The 20,445-nt window shown below is 35.5% G+C and overlaps 1 protein-coding gene across 4 annotated transcripts in view; it reads right to left on the reverse strand.

Annotated features, from left to right (window-relative positions):
• Positions 1-20,445, reverse strand: part of XPO4 (exportin 4) — a 125,558-nt gene that overhangs the window by 79,317 nt on the left and 25,796 nt on the right. For 2 of the 4 annotated variants that reach the window (XM_047722876.1, XM_047722880.1), the window contains 3 exons: positions 16,397-16,502; positions 10,847-10,988; positions 6,231-6,369 (listed from right to left, as the gene is read on the reverse strand). In XM_047722876.1, coding sequence (XP_047578832.1) covers positions 6,231-6,369; positions 10,847-10,988; positions 16,397-16,502 — 387 coding nt within the window. Of the gene's footprint in view, positions 1-6,230; positions 6,370-10,846; positions 10,989-11,098; positions 11,270-16,396; positions 16,503-20,445 lie in introns of those variants that run through there. The other 2 variants (XM_047722877.1, XM_047722878.1) reach the window with 2 other exon arrangements.

A 20,445-nucleotide genomic window follows, 5' to 3' on the forward strand; every position in this document is an offset into this window, starting at 1 on the left:
TTTCTTGATTATTAAGTACATTCCATCAAATTAAAACTACAAGATAACAGTTAAAAAAAGAAAGCTATAACTAAAGCATTAAAGCAATATAGCAGATGCTCAGTAAATCTTAGCTGAACTGATGAATCAACATTTGCTTCTACACCTAATACCATATTAACAAAAGGCAAGTGGAAAACGAATACATGATGTGTTCACCATTTTTTAGCAGTTAATAAATTTCAAAAAGAAAATTTAAATATGTACAATAGAAGAAATTCAATGAGGTCTTAACATTATAAATGAGTTTTAATATGTTTTCTTTCACTGAACTACTAAAAATTCACAAGTTAAGTTCACTAACAACTTAAGTAACTGTTGTCTTCACATCACAATCCTACAGCAGCATTCTCATTTCCAGTGAAAGCCAATAATTTCATGATGGTGTAAAAATACCCTTCAGAGACAGCTTGCCTTACTCACCAGCTTACTGTCATAAGCACAAGATATTCAAATACTAACTCCAGCTGACAAAATAAAATACTCTTGTTCAGAGAGAGGATTGTCTCTTATAATAGCCTGGCTCTTACCCCAGGAGATTTATTACCAAGAATAAACTTTATGAAACCTTGCCATACATAAAGCAGACTTCCAGCTGCTCTTCTAAGCAAACATCAATGAGACTTATGATAAGAGAGATTAGGTTGGCTATCAAATCCAGGGGCAGCACTGCTGTAGATAAGTGAATTTCTCACCCACTTCTCTCTAGCATGGCAAAGAGGAAGACAGGAGGCTTAAATGCTAAATTAAACAGCTTCAAAAGTGATTTAACATATGCTTACTACTTTCAAAGGAAATAAACATTAAATAGGTGAAATATTTAGCTTAAATATTAATTTAAAATAAAAAAAATTTAGCTAATTTCCTTAGGAACTGAAGTCTCCAGGCCTATCCCTTTCAAATTAGTAGAGTGAGTCTGATACAATTACAAACCAAGATGAAGTAACCACGACAACCTTTATAACCACAGAAGGAAAAGAGCCTGTCCACAAAGACATGCAGGAAACAACGTATTATTTAATAATTGTACCAACACAATTACTCTGAGAATACATCATGACACCTGGAAAATGGACTGTATTTAAAAAATATAATCTCCTTAGGAAATACTTTACTACTATCTGTAAAAGAACGAACACTGTAAGAAACCTCCTAAAAGCATTTAAAGGAAAGTTATTACGCTGGATTTTTTTTAAATATATAATTTTTAAAAATATACAATTAGTTTCCACTCATGAATAAAAGGACAAATATTTTCTTCTAATTTCAACACTTAAGAAATATTATTTCCGGGGTGCCTGGGTGGCTCGGTGGGTTAAAGCCTCTGCCTTCGGCTCAAGTCATGATCCCAGAGTCCTGGGATGGAGCCCCGGATAGGGCTCTCTGCTCAGCTCCTCTCTCTCTGCTTGCCTCTCTGCCTACCTGTGATCTCTGTCTGTCAGATAAATAAAATCTTTAAAAAAAATTACTGCCATTAAAAGAGATAATCTATTAGAGCATATGTCCCAAAGTTCTATAAGCAAAGGTGTTAGATCACTAGGAAGATAAAACATACATTTGTTGAATGCTTACTAATTTACTTAACATCGTCTTTCCTTGCCTGGGGAGTCCCAGAAATGGACATTATCACATTTATTTTACACACAGTATTAGTAAATCAAGGCCTAGAGATGGTAAATAATTTGTACAACTTGGTAAGACAGTAAATGGAAGAGCTGTGATTTGAGCCTAAATGTGAATCCAAAATCAGAATCAGTGTTCTATTATACTATACTGCCCCAAAACTTATTTGAACATGTACTTTAGTAAAGGGGATGGACCACCACAAAATATAAAAGGGACGTGGGAAAGCCAGACTACATTCAGTTTCTGACCAGTGAAGGTTGATGGGAACATTATTCTAGAAGAGGTATGATGGGAAAGTTAGTAAACTAAATAATTCATGAGATCAACTCTTTTTTATCTATAGAAAACGATCAGTCTGTTAGCTCTTCTTTTCAAATAGCTCTTAAAATTACTCTCATGAAGAAAGTTTCAGTGTTCTGATTTTAACATTCTACTTTACCCTCCCTCTCACTGATAATTCTGTCTCTGAGATTAAGAAAATGTTAAGTAAATTCTTACAGCATTCCCACAAATTCTTAGTCTCAGAAGAAAATAAAGAGAAGAAAATATATTAAAATGTTGTACTGGTCTTAACCTCATTTTTATAGACCTGCCAAATGAGCTAGTTTTAAACTACCAGGCAAGGACAAATCGGGATGGCCACATGGTGTCATGACGGGTATTTAACTTGTCGTGTAATTGTAGGGGTACTTTTCTAGTTTAATGTTCCAGTGTGGTCACTGAAGTAAATTCATCCAGCAATCCTGAAACCAAATTCTACCTTCCATTACTCACTCCCTACTACTATAAGTTCTTAATCTTGTTAGTAGAAATTCAACTTAAAAAAAACAAACAAACTTTGTTTTGGAATATTTCATGAGGATATTAAATTTACCCACTATTCTCAGAGTGCAAACACTGTGAACAGAGCAAAATCTTCTCTAACTCAACAGTTACATCTGTTCCAATCATTCTTAGAACATCAGTTATTTCAGTGGCTCAAAAAGATCCAAATGCCAGGTTGCATTGGGACTACTTTTTGTGGTGGGTTAAATTACCCAAGGGGAAAGAAAGAGAACGCAATTCCTGTGCCTTCAGTATCCGGAGCCAAAAAGCTACTCGTGGGGGATGAGGACAGGATACAGAAATTCTACCTTAACACTGAAATCCTAGCTAACATGACCACCAAATCAACAAGGGAAAAAGCATTAGTCATAAACATATAGATCCCAGAATTACTAGTTAATTTCCTGAAGGTTAAATCCTGGTCAATCACAATGAGCTGGGCTCCTTTACTGCAGATTAGCAAATGAAACAATACATCCTCAAGTAGAATCTAAAAATATGAAGAGTAACTTGATTCAGAGCAGCAGGGTCTAGGATAACATTTCTAAGCAGTAGCTTTAGTTCCAAACCTTTTCCCTACTACTTTATTTTTCCTTCTAAATTTTTATTTAAATTCTAGTTAGTTAACATATAGTGGAATAATATCGGTTTTGGGAGAATTCAGTGATTCATCACTTACATTAACACCCAGTGCTCATCATAACAACTGCCCTCCTTAATACCCATCACCCATTTAGCTCACCCCCCACCCACCTCCCTCCATCAACCATATTTATTCTCTATTGTTAAGAGTCTCTTATGGGGGGCACCTGGGTGGCTCAGTTGGTTAAGTGACTGCCTTTGGCTCAGGTCATGATCTCAGAATCCTGGGATTGAGTCCCGCATCAGGCTCCCTGCTCCATGGGGAGTCTGCTCCCTCTGGCCTTCTCCCCTCTCATGCTCTCTCTCACTGTCTCGCTCTCAAATAAATGAAATCTTTAAAAAAAAAAAAAAGAGTCTCTTATGGTTTGCTTCCCTCTCTTTTTCCCCCTTCCCAAATATTCATGTTTTGTTTCCTAAATTCCACATATGAGTGAAATATGAGTGAAATCTTTCTCTGACTTTTTTGCTTAGCATAATTACACTCTAGCTCCATCTATGTCACTGCAAACGCCAAGATTTCATTCTTTTTGATGGCTGAGTAATATACCATTGTGACACACACACACCCCCATCTTAATCCATTCGTCAGTTGATGGACATTTGGACTCTTTCCATAGTCTGGCTATTGTCGATAATGCTGCTATAAACATTGGAGTGAACATACCCCTTCCCTACCACTTATAGCTAGTTGCTTTCCCATCAGCTATCAATGACCGCCACCACTGGATTGCACACATGGCCATTAGTTAGGCAACAAATGTGAACAAAAATCCACACAAAAAACAAGATTACCATTACACAACTAATGTAGGCAACCCTGAGGCATCAACATAACAGAAGCAAAGCTCATCATCAAAAATGGAGACCATGTCTACCAACAGAAGATTCTGAAAGTATAAAGATTAACACAGTTAAAAAGTAGCTTCCCAATCATTTTTATCTAAATTTTTTTTTTAAAGATTTTATTTATTTATTTGACAGAGAGAGATCACAAGCAGGCAGAGAGGCAGGTAGAGAGAGAGGAGGAAGCAGGCTCCCTGCCGAGCAGAGAGCCCGATGCGGGGCTCGATCCCAGGACCCTGAGATCATGACCTGAGCCGAAGGCAGCGGCTTAACCCACTGAGCCACCCAGGCGCCCCTGTCTAAAAATTTTAAACAGAATCTTGAGGACTGTTTTCAAGAGAGCTTTGCACTACATAAAACAAAGCCAAAATGACTCCTAAAATGTAATGATTCACACATGCACATTTCTGAAGTTGTCAGTTTTATGTAAGCAATTAAACTTTCCTATACTAAGATTAAGTAGAAAAAAAAAAATAAAATTAGACCTTTGGATTATCTAAGTCTCTAGAACTACTACTGTCCAATATGGTTGCCACAAGCTCTGTTTAACTATTTGAATTTCAATTAATAAAAAATAAAAATTCAGTTCCTCAGTCACATCAGCCACAATTCAAATGCTCAAAAGCCACATGTGTCTGGTATAGTGGCTACATATTGGAGTAGAGACCCAGAACATTTGCATCAACACAGAAAGTTCTACTGGAGAGCAGTACTTTAAGAAATCTGCGGCAAAAATGGCAAAGAACATGATACGTACACAACCAAAATTGTTCTGTATCTGTTCTGTGATGGTAGTTCATACACAACTGTCACAAGTATGGAAGTGTACATTTTATTTACTTATTTTTTTAAAGATTTTATTTATTTGACAGGCAGAGATCACAAGCAGGCAGAAAGGCAGGCAGAGAGAGAGAGAGGAGGAAGCAGGCTCCCTGCTGAGCAGAGAGCCCAGGCGGGGCTCGATCCCAGGACCCTGGGATCATGACTTGAGCTGAAAGCAGAGGCTTTAACCCACTGAGCCACCCGGGTGCCCCTGGAAGTGTACCTTTTAAATGGATAAGGTAACATTAAGTAAATTATTCCTCAATAAAGTTGATAAGGAAAAAGAACAGACATACAACCACTGGTGTATTCCAAAGGAAAAACAAAATATACTTTGGGCATGTAGAGGAAGTTCCAAAGTCCTGACAACTTCCTTTTGCAGTCCTTCAGTTGAGACCCTGCTTATCAGGCTGGTGATCCAAGCCAGAGTGGGGGACAGATGACTAGAGCAAAGAGAAGAGTGCGCATCTGCTTATGGTAAGAGGTGTGAGGGGCAGGAGATCCAAGATACTATGGAAAGTAAGTGACAATGTAAGAGTCCTCCAAAAATGTACCTATACCCTAACCTCATACATCAAATACATTATTAAATTGTACCGCTCCCTGAGGGGCCACAGAAGATGTAAAGTAATTCATAAGAAGTTCTAAGGTGTATAGCCTCACATAGGTATCTTCCAAATGATTAAAGATATTGGTAAAATGAAAAACCACCCAAAACATTTCAAGATTTACACATGAAAATCACAAGAGCCAGGTATTACCAAACCCAACTCCATAATATCCTTCAGCTGATAACAGTCAAAAGTTCTAACCACAGATCACAGCTGATCACTAACACCAACTCCAACTCCTCCTGCCTCTGACAGGAGGCTACCACCAGTCACTCTCTAGGCATGACTAGTTCTCAAAAGGCAGACAAAATACTGAAAGGGGGAAAAAAAAAACACGTTTCCCAGAGTAATTCAGTCAAGAAAAAGGGTTCTCAGATGTGTTCAATTAACACCTGGTGGTCAAAGCATACCTTGATTCATTAGTACAGCAACATTTAAATAATTTTTGTTACATTACATATTATTTTATATTTTATTCAAACATTTCTATTATCATTAGTAGTTGTCAACAGTTTATTAAATGAGCAAAAACGCTCAACAGAAAAGAAACATATAAGAATATTACAGTGTAACGGCTTATAGTATTTTATACCATTAAAATGATGATTATGAACAATGCCAACACGGAAAAACAGAGTCAAAGGAAAAAGCAAAGTACTCTATATCGATAGTATATAAACATAAAGGACTAAAAGAAAATATGAACAAATGAAAATCGCTTGATTTTTAGACTGTGCACTTGTTCTTTAATGCAGATTTCATTACTGTTGTGTCATACAAAATAAAAATTTTAAATATTTATAAATACAGAAGCGTACTTACCACAGTGGGATTGCCACTACTTATCAACTGGCTGACTTCATGAAAAATGCTTTTGCAGTCAATTGATTTATCTAAGGATCCTCGTTTTACAATTACTGCTACTGCTAATAGAATCTGTTCCCGAACATACTTTTGGAGGCTGTAAAACATAAAAATCATTGTGAAAAATCTTTACGTGAATCTACTATAAAAATACTCCCAAATTTCTCACTATGTCTGAAGCTACTAATAGCACTGCTTATATATGAGGGTACTAGAGTCTACTGGTTATGCAGTGTCCAAAGCCGTAAGGTCTGGATTTGAATCTGCACTCATTATTTTACGGGCTATGTGACCCTGAGCAAGACAGCTTCAGAGCCTCAAGCTTTCTCATCTGTTCAAAGGGGATAAACAGAACAGGGTTGTCACTAGGATTAAATGTTCTTAAAACTATGTCCAGTGCATCCTAAGTGCTGGATAAGTGTTAGCTGCTTTAGGCAGTGTTCAATAGATGCGAGTCAGTTCACTAAGAGCCAGCTTATGATTCTGTCAATTAAAAGAAATTCTGATCTATATCCATCTCCAACCAGTAGTATAATCTTAAATTCATTCCCTATAATATGAAAAGGCAACATGCTAGCTGCTCATGATATATTATGGACACATACAAATTTTTTTAAAACTTTTTAAAATTTCCTATCTAAACTGTGCTCCTCAGTGTGATGGCAGAAGCACTGACTGATCCCAAGTGGAGGCATTCTACAAAGTCTATTAGACCACAAGGAAACAGAGAACTGTCTTTTTGCAATCTCTTCTTAAAGGTAAGGTTCAGAAAACTAACTCTCAACTTTGTAATCCAGACTCTAGGATGCCATAGGATACGACAACCATGTGCCCTTGGGATAAACTCCAAATTCCTTAACATGGCTTACAAGCAGTGGGATCCTGCCCAGCTTTCTTTGGACACTCCCAATTTACCTGTTGTCTCACATCATTACTTACAAATAGTGTTTTCTTTAACCCTGGAAAGTGTCCCGATTGGGACCCTTCATGGTCAGGTATCTGCTGCCCTCTCAAATCTCCCCCCACCCACACACACTCCAAACTGCAGAAATACTGAGCTTCTTTCAGTTCCTGGCACAATGCACATGCACTTCCTGGCCTCTAAATGTTGATGTCCTCTGCCAAGACTGTGATGCCACTTTCTCCAAAAACATTCCCTGAACATGGTGGGCCATTACTAAGGAGGGCTCCCCCAACACATGATGGGCATTTACAAACAAACATGTCTCCCTGTCAAGACTGAAGTGAAAAGCATTCCTTCAAAATACAGACTTGAAGTATTCATTAAACAAATAAATGCAGAGATCCTACTATGTGGAAGAATATGAATTGATCAAAGTGAATTTCTGTACTTTTGGAGCAACACAATAATTTCAAATACACTGATTACTCCTAGGAAATGTACATAAAGCTGATTTTATTTATTTGGGGGGGTGCATGTGTGTGTGCATAATTGCGGGGAGGGATAGAGGGAAAGAATCTCCAAGCGGACTCCCTATTGAGCAGGGACCCTGATGCAGGGCTTGATCCCTCAACCCTGAGATCATGAGCTGAGTCAAAACCAAGAGTCAGATGCTCAACAACTGAGCAATCCAGGAGCCCCCATAAAGCTAGTTTTAAGGAAGTCCATTGGCAAAAATTGTAAGTTAATAGGAAAATAAATAATAATGGTTAACATTTGTTGATCCTTACAGTATGCAAGGCTTCCTATAAACCACCTTCACAAAAATACATACATTTAATCCTCGCAACTATCTTTTGAGTAAAATAATATTAACTCTAATAGTTAATTAAACAACAATTAAAAAAAACTAATGCACAAAGAGGGTAATCTGCCAGTGCACAGAGAGTGGCAGAAGTGGAAATCAGTCCCTTTCTGAACCACTCTGCTATACTGTCAAGTGTACCTTCCATTTTACTCTATGCAAATGCTATCCCAATTAGGAGGAAAAAAAGAGAAAAAAACTCTGTGCACCAAATGAGAAGTATGTAACATTATGAACACAATATTCACAGTATTCTACCTATGCAGTATACCAATGGTTTTCATTTGACTTGAGTCCATACTGTAAGAAAATCTAGGAGACAAAAATGGCTGTGTCATGAGAAACAAAAGAAGGGTAGCATTATTCCAGATTAAAAGAGACTGAAGAGACATGACAACTAAATACATATAATCTGTGGTTAAATTCTGGACCAAATAAGTAACATAAAGGAAGAAAGGATATCAATAACATAATTCAGACAACTGGGGAAATGAAAATGTAGAATCAGAATTACATTAGATTAATACAGATATGTAAATTATATCAAGAGTATTGAGATTATGCTCTCAGGAGAGATGCTCAAATATTTAAAGATGAAGTATCACGATTTCTGTGGCATACTTTCAGGTGGTCTGGGGGGGGAAATGCACATATATAAGAGAAATCAAATGTGACAAAATGTTAACTGAATCTCCACTAGAAAGAGTATGTGTGTGTTTACTGTACTCTTCTTACAATTTTGCTAAGAGTTTTGTTTTTAAACAGTTTGGGAGAAAATATATAAGTGAACCATTTCAATGTAGAACCCTACAATCAGCTCCAAAATAGCTTCTGAACTAATAAAAATTATTTAAGAATGAGATTATTCGGGGGCCGCCTGGGTGGCTCAGTCAGTTGAGTGTCTGCCTTCGGCTCAGGTCATGATCTCAGGGTTCTGGGATCAGGCCCTCCAACGAGCTCTCAGCGGGCTTCAGTGGGCAGTCTGCTCTCCCTCTGCCACTGTGCTTGTTCTCTCTCTCACCCTCTCTCAAATAAATAAATAAATTCCTTTTGAAAAAAATAAGAATGAGATTATTCTTGGATAATACAAGAGATCACATGTGAGCACATGTACACACACACACACACACACACTCTCTCTCTCTCTCTCTCTCTCTCTCTCTCTAAGTCTACCACACATTAAAGTTTTACAAACTCTCCAGATTTCAGTGGTTCCCAAGTGGGGAGGGTGGGATCAATGCGCAGCCCCAGGGCAAGACAATATCATATCACACCCAAATGGCCTCATCATATCACACAAATTAAAATTTAAATAAAGAAAACCAGTGTGAAGAAGAAGAGAAAGGTTTGAAAACTGGTCAATTTTTCCTTATGCTATTAAAACTGGGAAAAACAAGCCAAACTCTCCCTTTACACACATCTATATCCACTCATCTATAGAAAACATTACCTGTAATGTTTATAAGCTAAGTAAATCTTGCCTTTTTTCTCTCATGCATTCTTGCATATGTAAAGCAACCAGCATTTAACTGTGTGCTAAATTTGTGCCAGTAATTATTATTAAATATTATGAATTCAGAGACTGGAAGTGAACAATCAGTAGGAACAAATGTATGTTCTACTTTTAAAGCTTTATGTATGTTTAATGCCACTAATCGAAATTCCTAATTACCAACATTTCTGATTACATAACACTTTCCTCGAATTCAATTGTCCAATTACGCAAATGGCATACATACAATGTGCACTGCCTCTTCTCAAAAGACAACTTGGTGTTTGGGGGACTTAAAAAAAAAAAGGTAAATAGTAAATGAATTCTTTTTTCTTCTTCGTTTTTTTTTTTTTTTTTTTTTTTTTTAAGTAGGCTCCATGCCCAGCATGGAGCCCAATGAGGGCCTTGAACTCATGACCTTGAGATCAAAACCTGAACTGAAATCAAGTCGGACGCTTAACCTAACAGCCCACCCAGGCACCCTGGTAAATGAATTTCTCCCCCAAATAGTGTGACTGACAATTTTCATCATATTAAAAAATCATATAGGCAAAGAATGTACAAATCTTATAAAATATTCAAATGACAGAATGTGTATGATACAAAAAGAAAACTTACTTTTACCCCATTTCTTAAAACTGATCCATTTTCCAAAAGAAACTATTAAAATTTGGTGCTTTCTCTTCTACAGCCTTATTAATGTGCATTTCTATGTACATATATACATAACACAGATGGTTCCCTCTTCACCTGTCTTAGGATACTCACCTATGTCTTATAATACTTACCAAGTACCAAAAGAACAAGTAAATACAAAGTATTTTCATTTGAGTCCAAGATCAACTTTTATTTATAATCAAAATCTTTGGAACTAAACCAACACCTAAAAAAACCTAACACCCAGGGCACCTGGGTAGCTCAGTCGTTAAGGTTCTGCCTTCGGCTCAGGTCATGAGCCTGGGATTGGGCCCCACATCGGGCTCCCTGCTCAGCAGGAAGCCTCCTGCTTCTCCCTCTCCCACTTCCCCTGCTTGTGTTCCCTCTCTTGCTGTGTCTCTCTGTCAAATGAATAAATAAATTCTTAAAAAAAAAAAAAAATCCCTAACATCCAGCATCATCTTTTCAAAGAAACAAAACCTAGTACTGTAAGCGTAAAGAAAAAGTAGTATTTCATTAAGTACCAAAAACAACTCACAACCATGTGAGTTTTAAAATATGAGTTCCAAGCAGAGCTTAACTATAAACATCTATCATTAAAAAAACAGAGAGAGAAGCACAGTAGAAGTATTTTAGCAGTACCTCCACCACATACTTACTTAGGCCTTTGTAAGACATATGTTAAAAGGAATGTTCGCAGTGACTCGATGCTACCTTTTTCCAAGAGAATCCACTCTCGGACAACTGCTTCCATTATGGCTGTGGCAGCTTGAAAGAGGACATAGTCCACTTTACTTGTTTCTGAGGAGAAAATTAGAAACTTTCTTTAAACAGCCATTCATCTTCCTTTGAACATTTTGCATTTATTAATTTAAAAACAGAACTTTTCAGACAAGGAATAAGATGGTTACCTGTTCTTTTTTTAATCCAGTGACCTTGCTCTAGCACCACAAAGAGGTTAGTTCCTCTCAGAAGACACCCCAGGCAGGTGGCAGCTAATCACCGATCACAATTTTCACAAACTTTCCTCACCTCTCTTCAACTGTTACTTCCAAAGCATGAAGAACTAAAAAATAACACAGCTTTAAAAAAAATAAAAATAAAAATATAAAGCAATCAGAAAATTTCCTAAGAGATTCTCACCCTGTGCAAAATAGAGCTTTGTATCTGCAAAATATCTTAAACTAGTCTTTGAACATCACTATTTGTGATGAGCCATGCTGTTAAAATATTTGTTAAGTGACTGAGCTTTCAGCAGGATGGCCCATCTCCAATAGCAAGTTCAGAAATAAACACTATCACATTCAGGTTACTTTTCTCAAAATGTTAAAAAAAAAAAAAAAAAAGAAAAGAAAAGAAAAGAAAAGAAAAATGAGTCACATTTACACAAGGTGAGAAGTTCTTGTGAATTTTCTGATTGCAATATTGTTCAAACTGAGTAAAATTCCAAAGCTACACTTAGAAAAACCCAGCCTTAACTAGCAAGTTATAGTTTCTGAACTAAAAACTGAATCAGGAGGGAAAGAAAAAATAGAAAATTAACATCCATAAGAAATATTTTAATCTTCTATTTTTTCTTTCATTCACCAATACCACTACAATCGGTTTCCAAACAGCATTATCAAAAGGGAGAAACAGTCAAAATGAAGTCAAGAAAAAGTAGAAAATATTGTGAAGTCCTAAAAAATAACCATCATGTGAAATCCATGAAAAGTCTATGATTAGATTGCAGGTTATTTGCCAAGATCACTAGACATGAGTATCTGAAAGCCATGGGAAATTAACTCTAGGCATAGAATGGCACCTTCAAGAATTTATTAGAAGAGCATGAAGATATAGTCAGGCACATCATTTTCTCTCCTACTCAAGATTAGGTCATTTAAAAATCTTGTAAGTGATCTTGACACAATAAGCTATAAAAATGCATGAGAAAAGGTATACCCTACATAAATTCCTATCAATTTAGACTACTACATGTGAGTTTTGAACCTATAAAAACTAATAAGAGGAACCAATTCGGACTTTCTTCTTTTTAAGTTTGATTATTCCATGCTATCTTAACATGAATTCTAATTGAGATGATAATCAGAACTCACAAAAATTTAGAAACCTTAAAAAATTATCAATAAATAAAGCAACAGCTTCCAAAAATGTAAACCTATTATAAAAAGATGTTTAAAGTTCCAGGAGTAAAAAATAAACAAACCATGTTTTATTCAAAGAGGATTTGAAACAGAAACTAGCTCTATCTATTTAGATCACTTAAGGAGAAATAAGGTACTGCTTCATAAAGGTAAGTTAAGTAATCTCTTATTATAAACCTCTTCCTGAAATTGAATGATGATTGATGGCCTAATTTCATTTTCTATTGCAATGGTAAAAATTTTAAGGACAAGAAACCTGAAATCCTTAACTATGAGTTTTAACAAAGAAGCAAAATCTTACGGACTCACAGAATTTTGGAAATACAATTCCAAAGATCATCTAATTCATTTTCTGCATTTTACAGCTAAAGAAGTGTTGATGAACCAAGAGATTAAGAGAAGAAATTCAATAAGCATGGCTGGTAAATGTTTCTTGAGTGATACTAACCTGCCCCTAAAGGCATATGCCAATGAAGAGAAGACCAAACAAGTACCTTCTTGTTTTCATAAGCAATGAAACATGCTTATTTCTAACTGTTTGTGCTTATATCCAATCCACTTCTCCTGCCTCCTCCTCCTTTTTTGCAAGGATTGGGGGAGGAAATAACTGCAGAAGGTGAATGACATTCAGAAGTTTCCAAGATAACTCTTAGATACCCCTGTTTGATATTAAATAGGCATAGCTAAACTACTATTCCCATAAGAAGCTGTCTCTAAGAATGGAGGATCTGAAAAAAAGAAAGCCGAATTCCAAATTTAAAAGGAGGAATTTTCCTAACCTAATGAATTATACCTTCTCGTAAAACTTATGATTAGCCTTCATAAACTGTACTTACATGTAATATAAATGTGCAGAAGCTCTATGGAACTCTAGAAGCTACCAGCAGAAGATTAGGACTTCACCTGGACAAACAAGCTCTTATTCTTGCTCTCTGCTCTAAAGATGCTCGAAATTGCAAAGTCTTCATGAGGAAATCACAATTTACTTAGAATTTCTGATACTTTTAGGATGATTCTCCACTGACCAGGACACTGTCTAGATAATAAATTATTTTGGGCCACTTCGGCAGGAAGCTTTCACTTCCCAACCACAGTAACTTTAATAAATATGTAAATAAAATTAATTTCTATCATGTCAGCCATCTGAAACTACACAGAACCATGAAGACAAAAGTTAAAGTAAATAATGAGAGGTGAAATAAACTGAAGTAAATAATGAGAGGCAGAGCACTACATTCTGATCAAAAATATTTTCAGAGGAATACTAAAACCATAATAGTCAAGTCTGAGATATTCAGCTACTATAGACAATTACCTCTGGCCAGATTTCTGTCTAAAGCACAGGCAATAGAAGCTCCAGAGTCTGCTTAATGATACATAGGCACACCAATCAACAGTAAGTCCAGGGTTTCACTTTGTTTTGTTTCAACCACTTCTGAGATAAGAAATTAAAGAAATCCATTTCTCTCTGAGGGAAGGATAGAAGAATGCTACAAAGTTAGTCCCAGAAGCGTTGAACCAATCTCTCACTGGTTGGAGGTATTTCTTAAATAAGAACAGAACTTGCAGGATTTGTGAACGCACATTCGACCAGACCAAACTAGCAAAACCTTAAGTGCCAGACTTCTGAAGTCTTAAAGTCTTCTGACAAAATGCACAGGCATGCAACATGAACACGCACATGCGCGTGTGCACACACACACACACAGAGAAGAGTGGAAAAGTAAACCTAGAATAAAAATAAAAGTGTAGAAGAGAAAGAAATGGGGAGAAACAAGCAACATAAAACTTAAGTGGGAAGGAAGAATTTTAAGAGGCCAGAAAAGGGAAGCATCAAAGAGAAAGTCTCCCCTTCATCAGAATATCACCCACTGTATAAAAATGACATATTATCCCTAAATAAGAATGTGAAAATTCTGAATTGCGATTGACTGCCACTTGTATGAGAAGTCTTCTTAGAGGAATTAACCCTTCTGTGCTGGTGGCAACTGAGTAAGGAGTTGAAAGATTTTCTGTGAAGTTTAGATGTAAACATTAATGTAACACAGGACTTTGCAGTACATTAATGATTAGATTATGCTTATAATACATGCACTCAACCTTTTAAATAGTTAATGTCTCAAAACCCAAACTGATTTTAAAAGCACAGCCAGAACTAGCAATACTATTCTTCAGAAATTTTTATCAGGAAAACAAAAGTATTCTAAAACAAGCTCAAATCATAACAAAGCAATAGTACTTCATAAAATATACATACTCTAAAAAGGAAAGAGTTGTATAAACAAATACACTCTAATAAAATACTTAAAACTTAGATCAACCATTTCCCAACTAGTACAGAATGACAACTGAATTACAATAGAAAGTCAGATGAAAATGATGGAATCCTAATTAATGTAGTTAAGGCATAAGCCATAAAAACCAGACTCAAATTATTTTAGGTGACTAGTTTAATACGATGGCTTTCTAAATCAAATTTCTAAATGCTGGACACTCAAGGCAGTAAAGATGAAGCCTCCCTTAAATTCTTAATAGTGATTTTAGTTTTGCTTCTTATAATTTAACATGAAATCAAATATTCTCCATGGACATATGGTAACAAATTTTCTTAGTGCCAGAAACAAATTCACCCCAAAGTATAAAAATTGACCATTTAAAAAAAAACATACAAACAAACAAAAAAAACTGCCTCATTTAGAATTTAAAAGGTGGTTATTAAAACTGTCCCTCTAATGGTAAGATCTAACTCCTGAATGAGACAGAGCCACCTTCACCACCACTGCTAGCTCCTTGCAAAAAGAGAACAGAGCACTTTTTTAAGGTTATCATATTTTTTAAATGCCTTCTGAAATCAGGAAATGGGGTCACTTATGTGACTGTTTAGAAAGCGGTTTTAAATGTTACTACATTTGTGCCTCATAACAGCTTAAGGCAACCAAGTCCATGAAGGAAAAGGGTACCAATGTTCTCCTCTTACAGATGAAAAACGGGCTAAATGACTTCCTTAAGTTGATACCATGCAGCAGGCACCATTGGTATCCAGATCTCACCATACCTACAGCAATACTCTTTCTACTCCAATCTGACAACTTATTTATAAGCCCTTTATGTAAAGCATTATTAACATAATTTTAATTACAGGCTATTTCAATCTAGAAACCAGAGTGCTGGTGGCTAACAGATGAGTCTTTCTAAAAGCACAAGAATAAAAGGTCATAAATTTTAGGTCTTAATACACAACTAATCAACTTTGTAGTCAAGGATTAACTCAGAGCCTCAAATATGGGTTACAAAAAATAGCTCCAATTAAGAAAAAGAGCCAACAATAATTAAGTTATAAAATAACAATAACCAATGAAATTATTTCTTACTGTTTTTGAAAAACATGTAAGAGGAAGAAAACTGTGTGTATATATTTTAGAAAATGCCATTTTTGGACAAGAGTTTTAACTTTTGTGATTATTTTTAAAGGAAAGACATCATTTCTGTACATATGTCAGATAACAGGTACCCTTAAAACATTTTTACAAGAGTAAAAATACTTCATTTAAAAATATACAGTGATAACCTACATAGAACTGACTAATATTTGCTAGGAAAGCTGAGTATAAGCTACATGGTTAAAAAAAATTTTTCTGAAAAAAAAACTAAAAGAAAAACTGTTGAAACCTACAAAACAATCATAATTTTAAAACACTAGGGTAAGCTATATTATAGTACATTTCCTATGATAAGTGATAGCACGCTTGAACAACTGAAAAACTGTTAGCTTCCCCCCCCACCATTAACAGCCTTCGTGTTATGGTCAATAATAAATATTACTGAATAAATTATTGAATAATAAATTACTGAATACTATATTCAGGGGAAGAAAATTCAAAGTAAAAACAAATTTCTCTGTCTGGCTTTATGAAATATCTTTAAAGCCACTTCAATAATCATTATTAATGGAAAATTTTAACTATACAAACCTGCTTGCTTTAAAAGGAATTTAAAATTTAAAAACATTCAAGACAGAAAAACGAGATCTGATTCTGCAAAAATATTTTTAAAATGAATACTTACCCAAAATATGCTTGCAAACTGCAAATGGTGATTTTGATTTCCTAAATGATAAGAATATGTGCTCTGCATGCTGGCGTTGTTCATTATTAACCATGGAAGGTGGTGCCTTGAGAGTTAAAAAAACAAAAGCAAAACAAAACAAAAAAACAGAGTACACTTGTTTAATAAGAAAGCTTGAACAGCAGCAAACCTTTAACCCACAGAAAGAGAAAATATTTTCACTTGGGGGGGGTTGGAGGTAATGAAAGGACAAATTCCTGCTTATTATTTTAAAGAAACTATAGTATAAAACTTCTTAATAAATATTTAAAATATGGTTTCAGGAAAAAGGAAGAAATTCCTGGCAAAGTTTGGATGAGAACCCTTTAAAGTTGCCTACATTTTAGAAGACAGATACTTACCTAACATTTTCCTTATCTTTTAAACATAGCTAACTTACTGCTTTTTATTCCAAAATATATCACTTCATTAAGTTCAAATAATCTCTAAATTCTTCCGCACTGGTGAAAATGAATCTTAAGTTACTAAAAATTTGTTTTCTAACAGCAATCCTTTAAAATAAAAGTTATTACCAGATAATTCTACCTCAAGCTTTCTAAAATCACCATTAAACCAGAAAAATTAGGCAACAGTGAAGTTGGGATTTATAAAATTCCTATCTGAATAATAAATAAATCAGAAAAAGCCAGAATTCTGGCTTAACAAAAACCACTTGTACAGTCTGTCAGGTTTTTAAATTCCATTTTGTTCTAAAATTCCATTTTGTTCTCTCCTCTAAAAATAAATATTCTTTTGAACCTAAAATATATATATTCTCATTATATGGTGTGGTTATCTTTGACTCATCGGGACCCATCTGAAGAGAAGAGATTGCTTAAATAAGTCTACCAATTAAATACCAGAATTCTCAATTTGGGCGGGGAGAGTCAGGGTAGATGGTAGGAAAATAAACCTTTGCTACTGTAACCAATACAAAATGGGGAGATCAAAATTTCAACTATATTCAAATAATCTGGAAGATAAAAAAATTTTGCAACAAAGTATGTTAGATCATTATTATAAACTACAGCACATTAGTCACTATAATTTTAGTTAAAATAGTGAGCAGAAATGTGTATCTATGAGAAATTAACCAACTTTGATAGTCTGGCCTAAAGGAATTCTTATAATTAGCTAAAACCAGTTCAGATACTATTCCCAATGATACAGCACCCTCTACAGCTCTCTAATAAAAATGAAAATATTTTCATTAAAGAATTGTGTTAAATTCCTTAATATGTTTTTTGAAAAAAGGCTTTATTAATAAAATACTGTGAAAGCTATGCTAAATATAAATATTTTTGTCCTTCCATTTGCAAATTCTTCATTCTCACTGTCTTTTTTTTTTTTAAGATTTTATTTATTTATTTGACAGAGAGATCACAAGCAGGCAGAGAGGCAGGCAGAGAGAGAGGAGGAAGCAGGCTCCCTGCTGAGCAGAGAGCCCGATGCGGGGCTCGATCCCAGGACTCTGAGATCATGACCTGAGCCGAAGGCAGCGGCTTAACCCACTGAGCCACCCAGGCGCCCCTCTCACTGTCTTTTTAAATTCAACAAGTTTGTGTTTTTGCAAGATATATTTTCATTAATATCTGCTGACTATACCCCAGAAACACAGGCATATTATTAAACATCACTGCAACATGTTATACTGCTATGAATACAAATCAACAACTATGGATTGCCCAGGTAACTCATTTAAACATTCATCTCATCACCCTTGGAAAGCAGTACATATACAATTTTGCAAATAATCATGCCAGTTACTCTACAAACAAAAATAGTTCCTAAGGCTAATGACCTTTAGACACTCTAGTAAAGTACAGGTCTCAATATAACTTAACTATTTCATTTATAAGTATCAGATTTCCTAAGTAGTGAAGTATAATCTAAAAGTTGGTTTATCTCAATCACCTGAACATTATCATACAAACAATAAAAGCATCAACTGATTCATTAAAAGGCAATATGGTGTTCACTTTAGTTTCCCAAAACCAAAACTTTTAATTCTTTTTGAAAATGACTTGGCAGTGTTTTCCAAATAGCAAGTTATATGCATCACTGAGTGCTGAAAAGCTTTTTTGTTAAAAACAAAACAAAACAAAACAAAACAAAACACAAAACAGATTCCCAGCCCCTAAAGATTCAGCAGGTAGGGAGCCTAAACCAAAAATATTCATTTTTCCCTCCAAAGTCCCTACATAGTATGACCTATAGAACCTCCACCTATAAACTCCTTCCTCTTTAGAAATCAGAACTCTCTTGGAACACTGAAAAAATAAAATAAAATTTAAAAAAAAAGAAAGAAATCAGAACTCATCCTTCAAATTCTGCTTCAGTCTCTCCTTCATCAGCTTTTTCTGATCTCTCCCTAGTCAGCCTGTACACAAAATGATGTGTCTCTTTCACCTTGTAGGATACACTACAGGTGTATCTCTACTACCCAACTTACCATAATGTACTCCAAGTATTTGCTTACCCCTCTTTCCTTTTCTCTGACTTTTCTGACACCAGAAACTTTATTTTACTCATCTCTAAATTCCTAGAGCCTTGCACATACCAAAAGGAGAGGCAACACAAGACTGAGTACTCAGCATTGCAAAGCATTATTTTCAAATAGATGGATGGGAACGTACATATATAATCTCATTAACCCTAATAACAGCCTTATGAGGTACAAACTATCATTATCCCCATTTTACAGATGAGGAAACTGAGGAATGGAGTAATCAATCTGCTCACGGTCAGAGGAAACAGAGGTGGAAACTGAACCTAGCGCCCTAACTCTTTAACAGAAACTACACTTAGGTGGCTCAGTACCATGTAAGACTTACTGTGTTTAAAGCATGGATATAGAAAGGAAGTAAATTCCCCCTAAAAGTCCTCCTCTAGCACCCAATGCAGGTATTAGAATGTTTTACATAGCTTGTAAACTTTCAGTAAAGAAATAATAATAGTAAAATAAAAGAGTCTTTTTGTATTGTCTATTAATGTTCTTTCATTGTCACTAATAAATAGTAAAAACTTTAAAAAAGCTCACACTTCCAAGGTGTGATCAAATGAATCAGAAGAGCTGAAAGAAATAGTTAGGTGGTAGCAGAGTACAGTAATGGTAAGAGGAAACAGCAGGTGAGCAATTCTGGGTTTCTTCAGGACAACAAAGTCAACATCAGGAAAAAATTGAGAGGTTTTTCTAGGGAGTCACGCTAGCAAGAAACCTGAAGCTCACAAATCCCTAACTCAATATACTGGTGTTTCTCACCCAGCCTGCACCATTCCATTAGCCTATCCAGGCCACCTTCAATTTACAAAAAACCCTGAGAAAACACCATTGGTAGCACACAGCCAAGGGCATCTGAAGCTAGAACTCAAAATACATTAATAAATGGATTAATGACATATTTAATAAGAGGGGTTTGGGGGGAGGGGGTTGGGAAAACCAAAGTACCTAAATAATTTCTATTCAAAAAGTATTTACTGAGGCTAACTAAACTTCAAGCACCATGCCAGAAGCTGAGTGTGTAAAAACAGGGAAAATTACCCTTGCCCTTACAGAATTCTGAGTCTTAGAAAAGACAGACATTGATCAAGTAATCACTCAAATAATTATGACAGTCTATCACTTCTGCCACTAACTGCATTCTGGTTTCTCTGTCATCATGCTAATCTATCCTCAAAAAATCCCACTTGCTAAATCCTATGAGACCTTCAGACTTTTTCTTTCCCTGGGCAGCTACAGTAACTTTTATTCTGGTTAACAACAAAAGCATTAATTAATTCCTCATGCAGACTGCTAGGTTACATACATACGCTCTTATTTAATCACAGCAACATCCCTGTACAAATTATTTTCTCTCTTTTACATATGGAGAAACTTATATTTGCAGATCGTCACATACCCAAGATCAAATATCATAACCAGAATTTCACCTTACGTTTGTGTGATACCAAAGCCCATTATTTGACTCTTTTTTAGTACCAAGGAGGAGATATGGTTGAGCTAATTTCTA

This window comes from Lutra lutra, chromosome 3, assembly GCF_902655055.1.
Source record: "Lutra lutra chromosome 3, mLutLut1.2, whole genome shotgun sequence".
In the NCBI taxonomy this organism is placed as follows: Eukaryota; Metazoa; Chordata; class Mammalia; order Carnivora; family Mustelidae; genus Lutra; species Lutra lutra.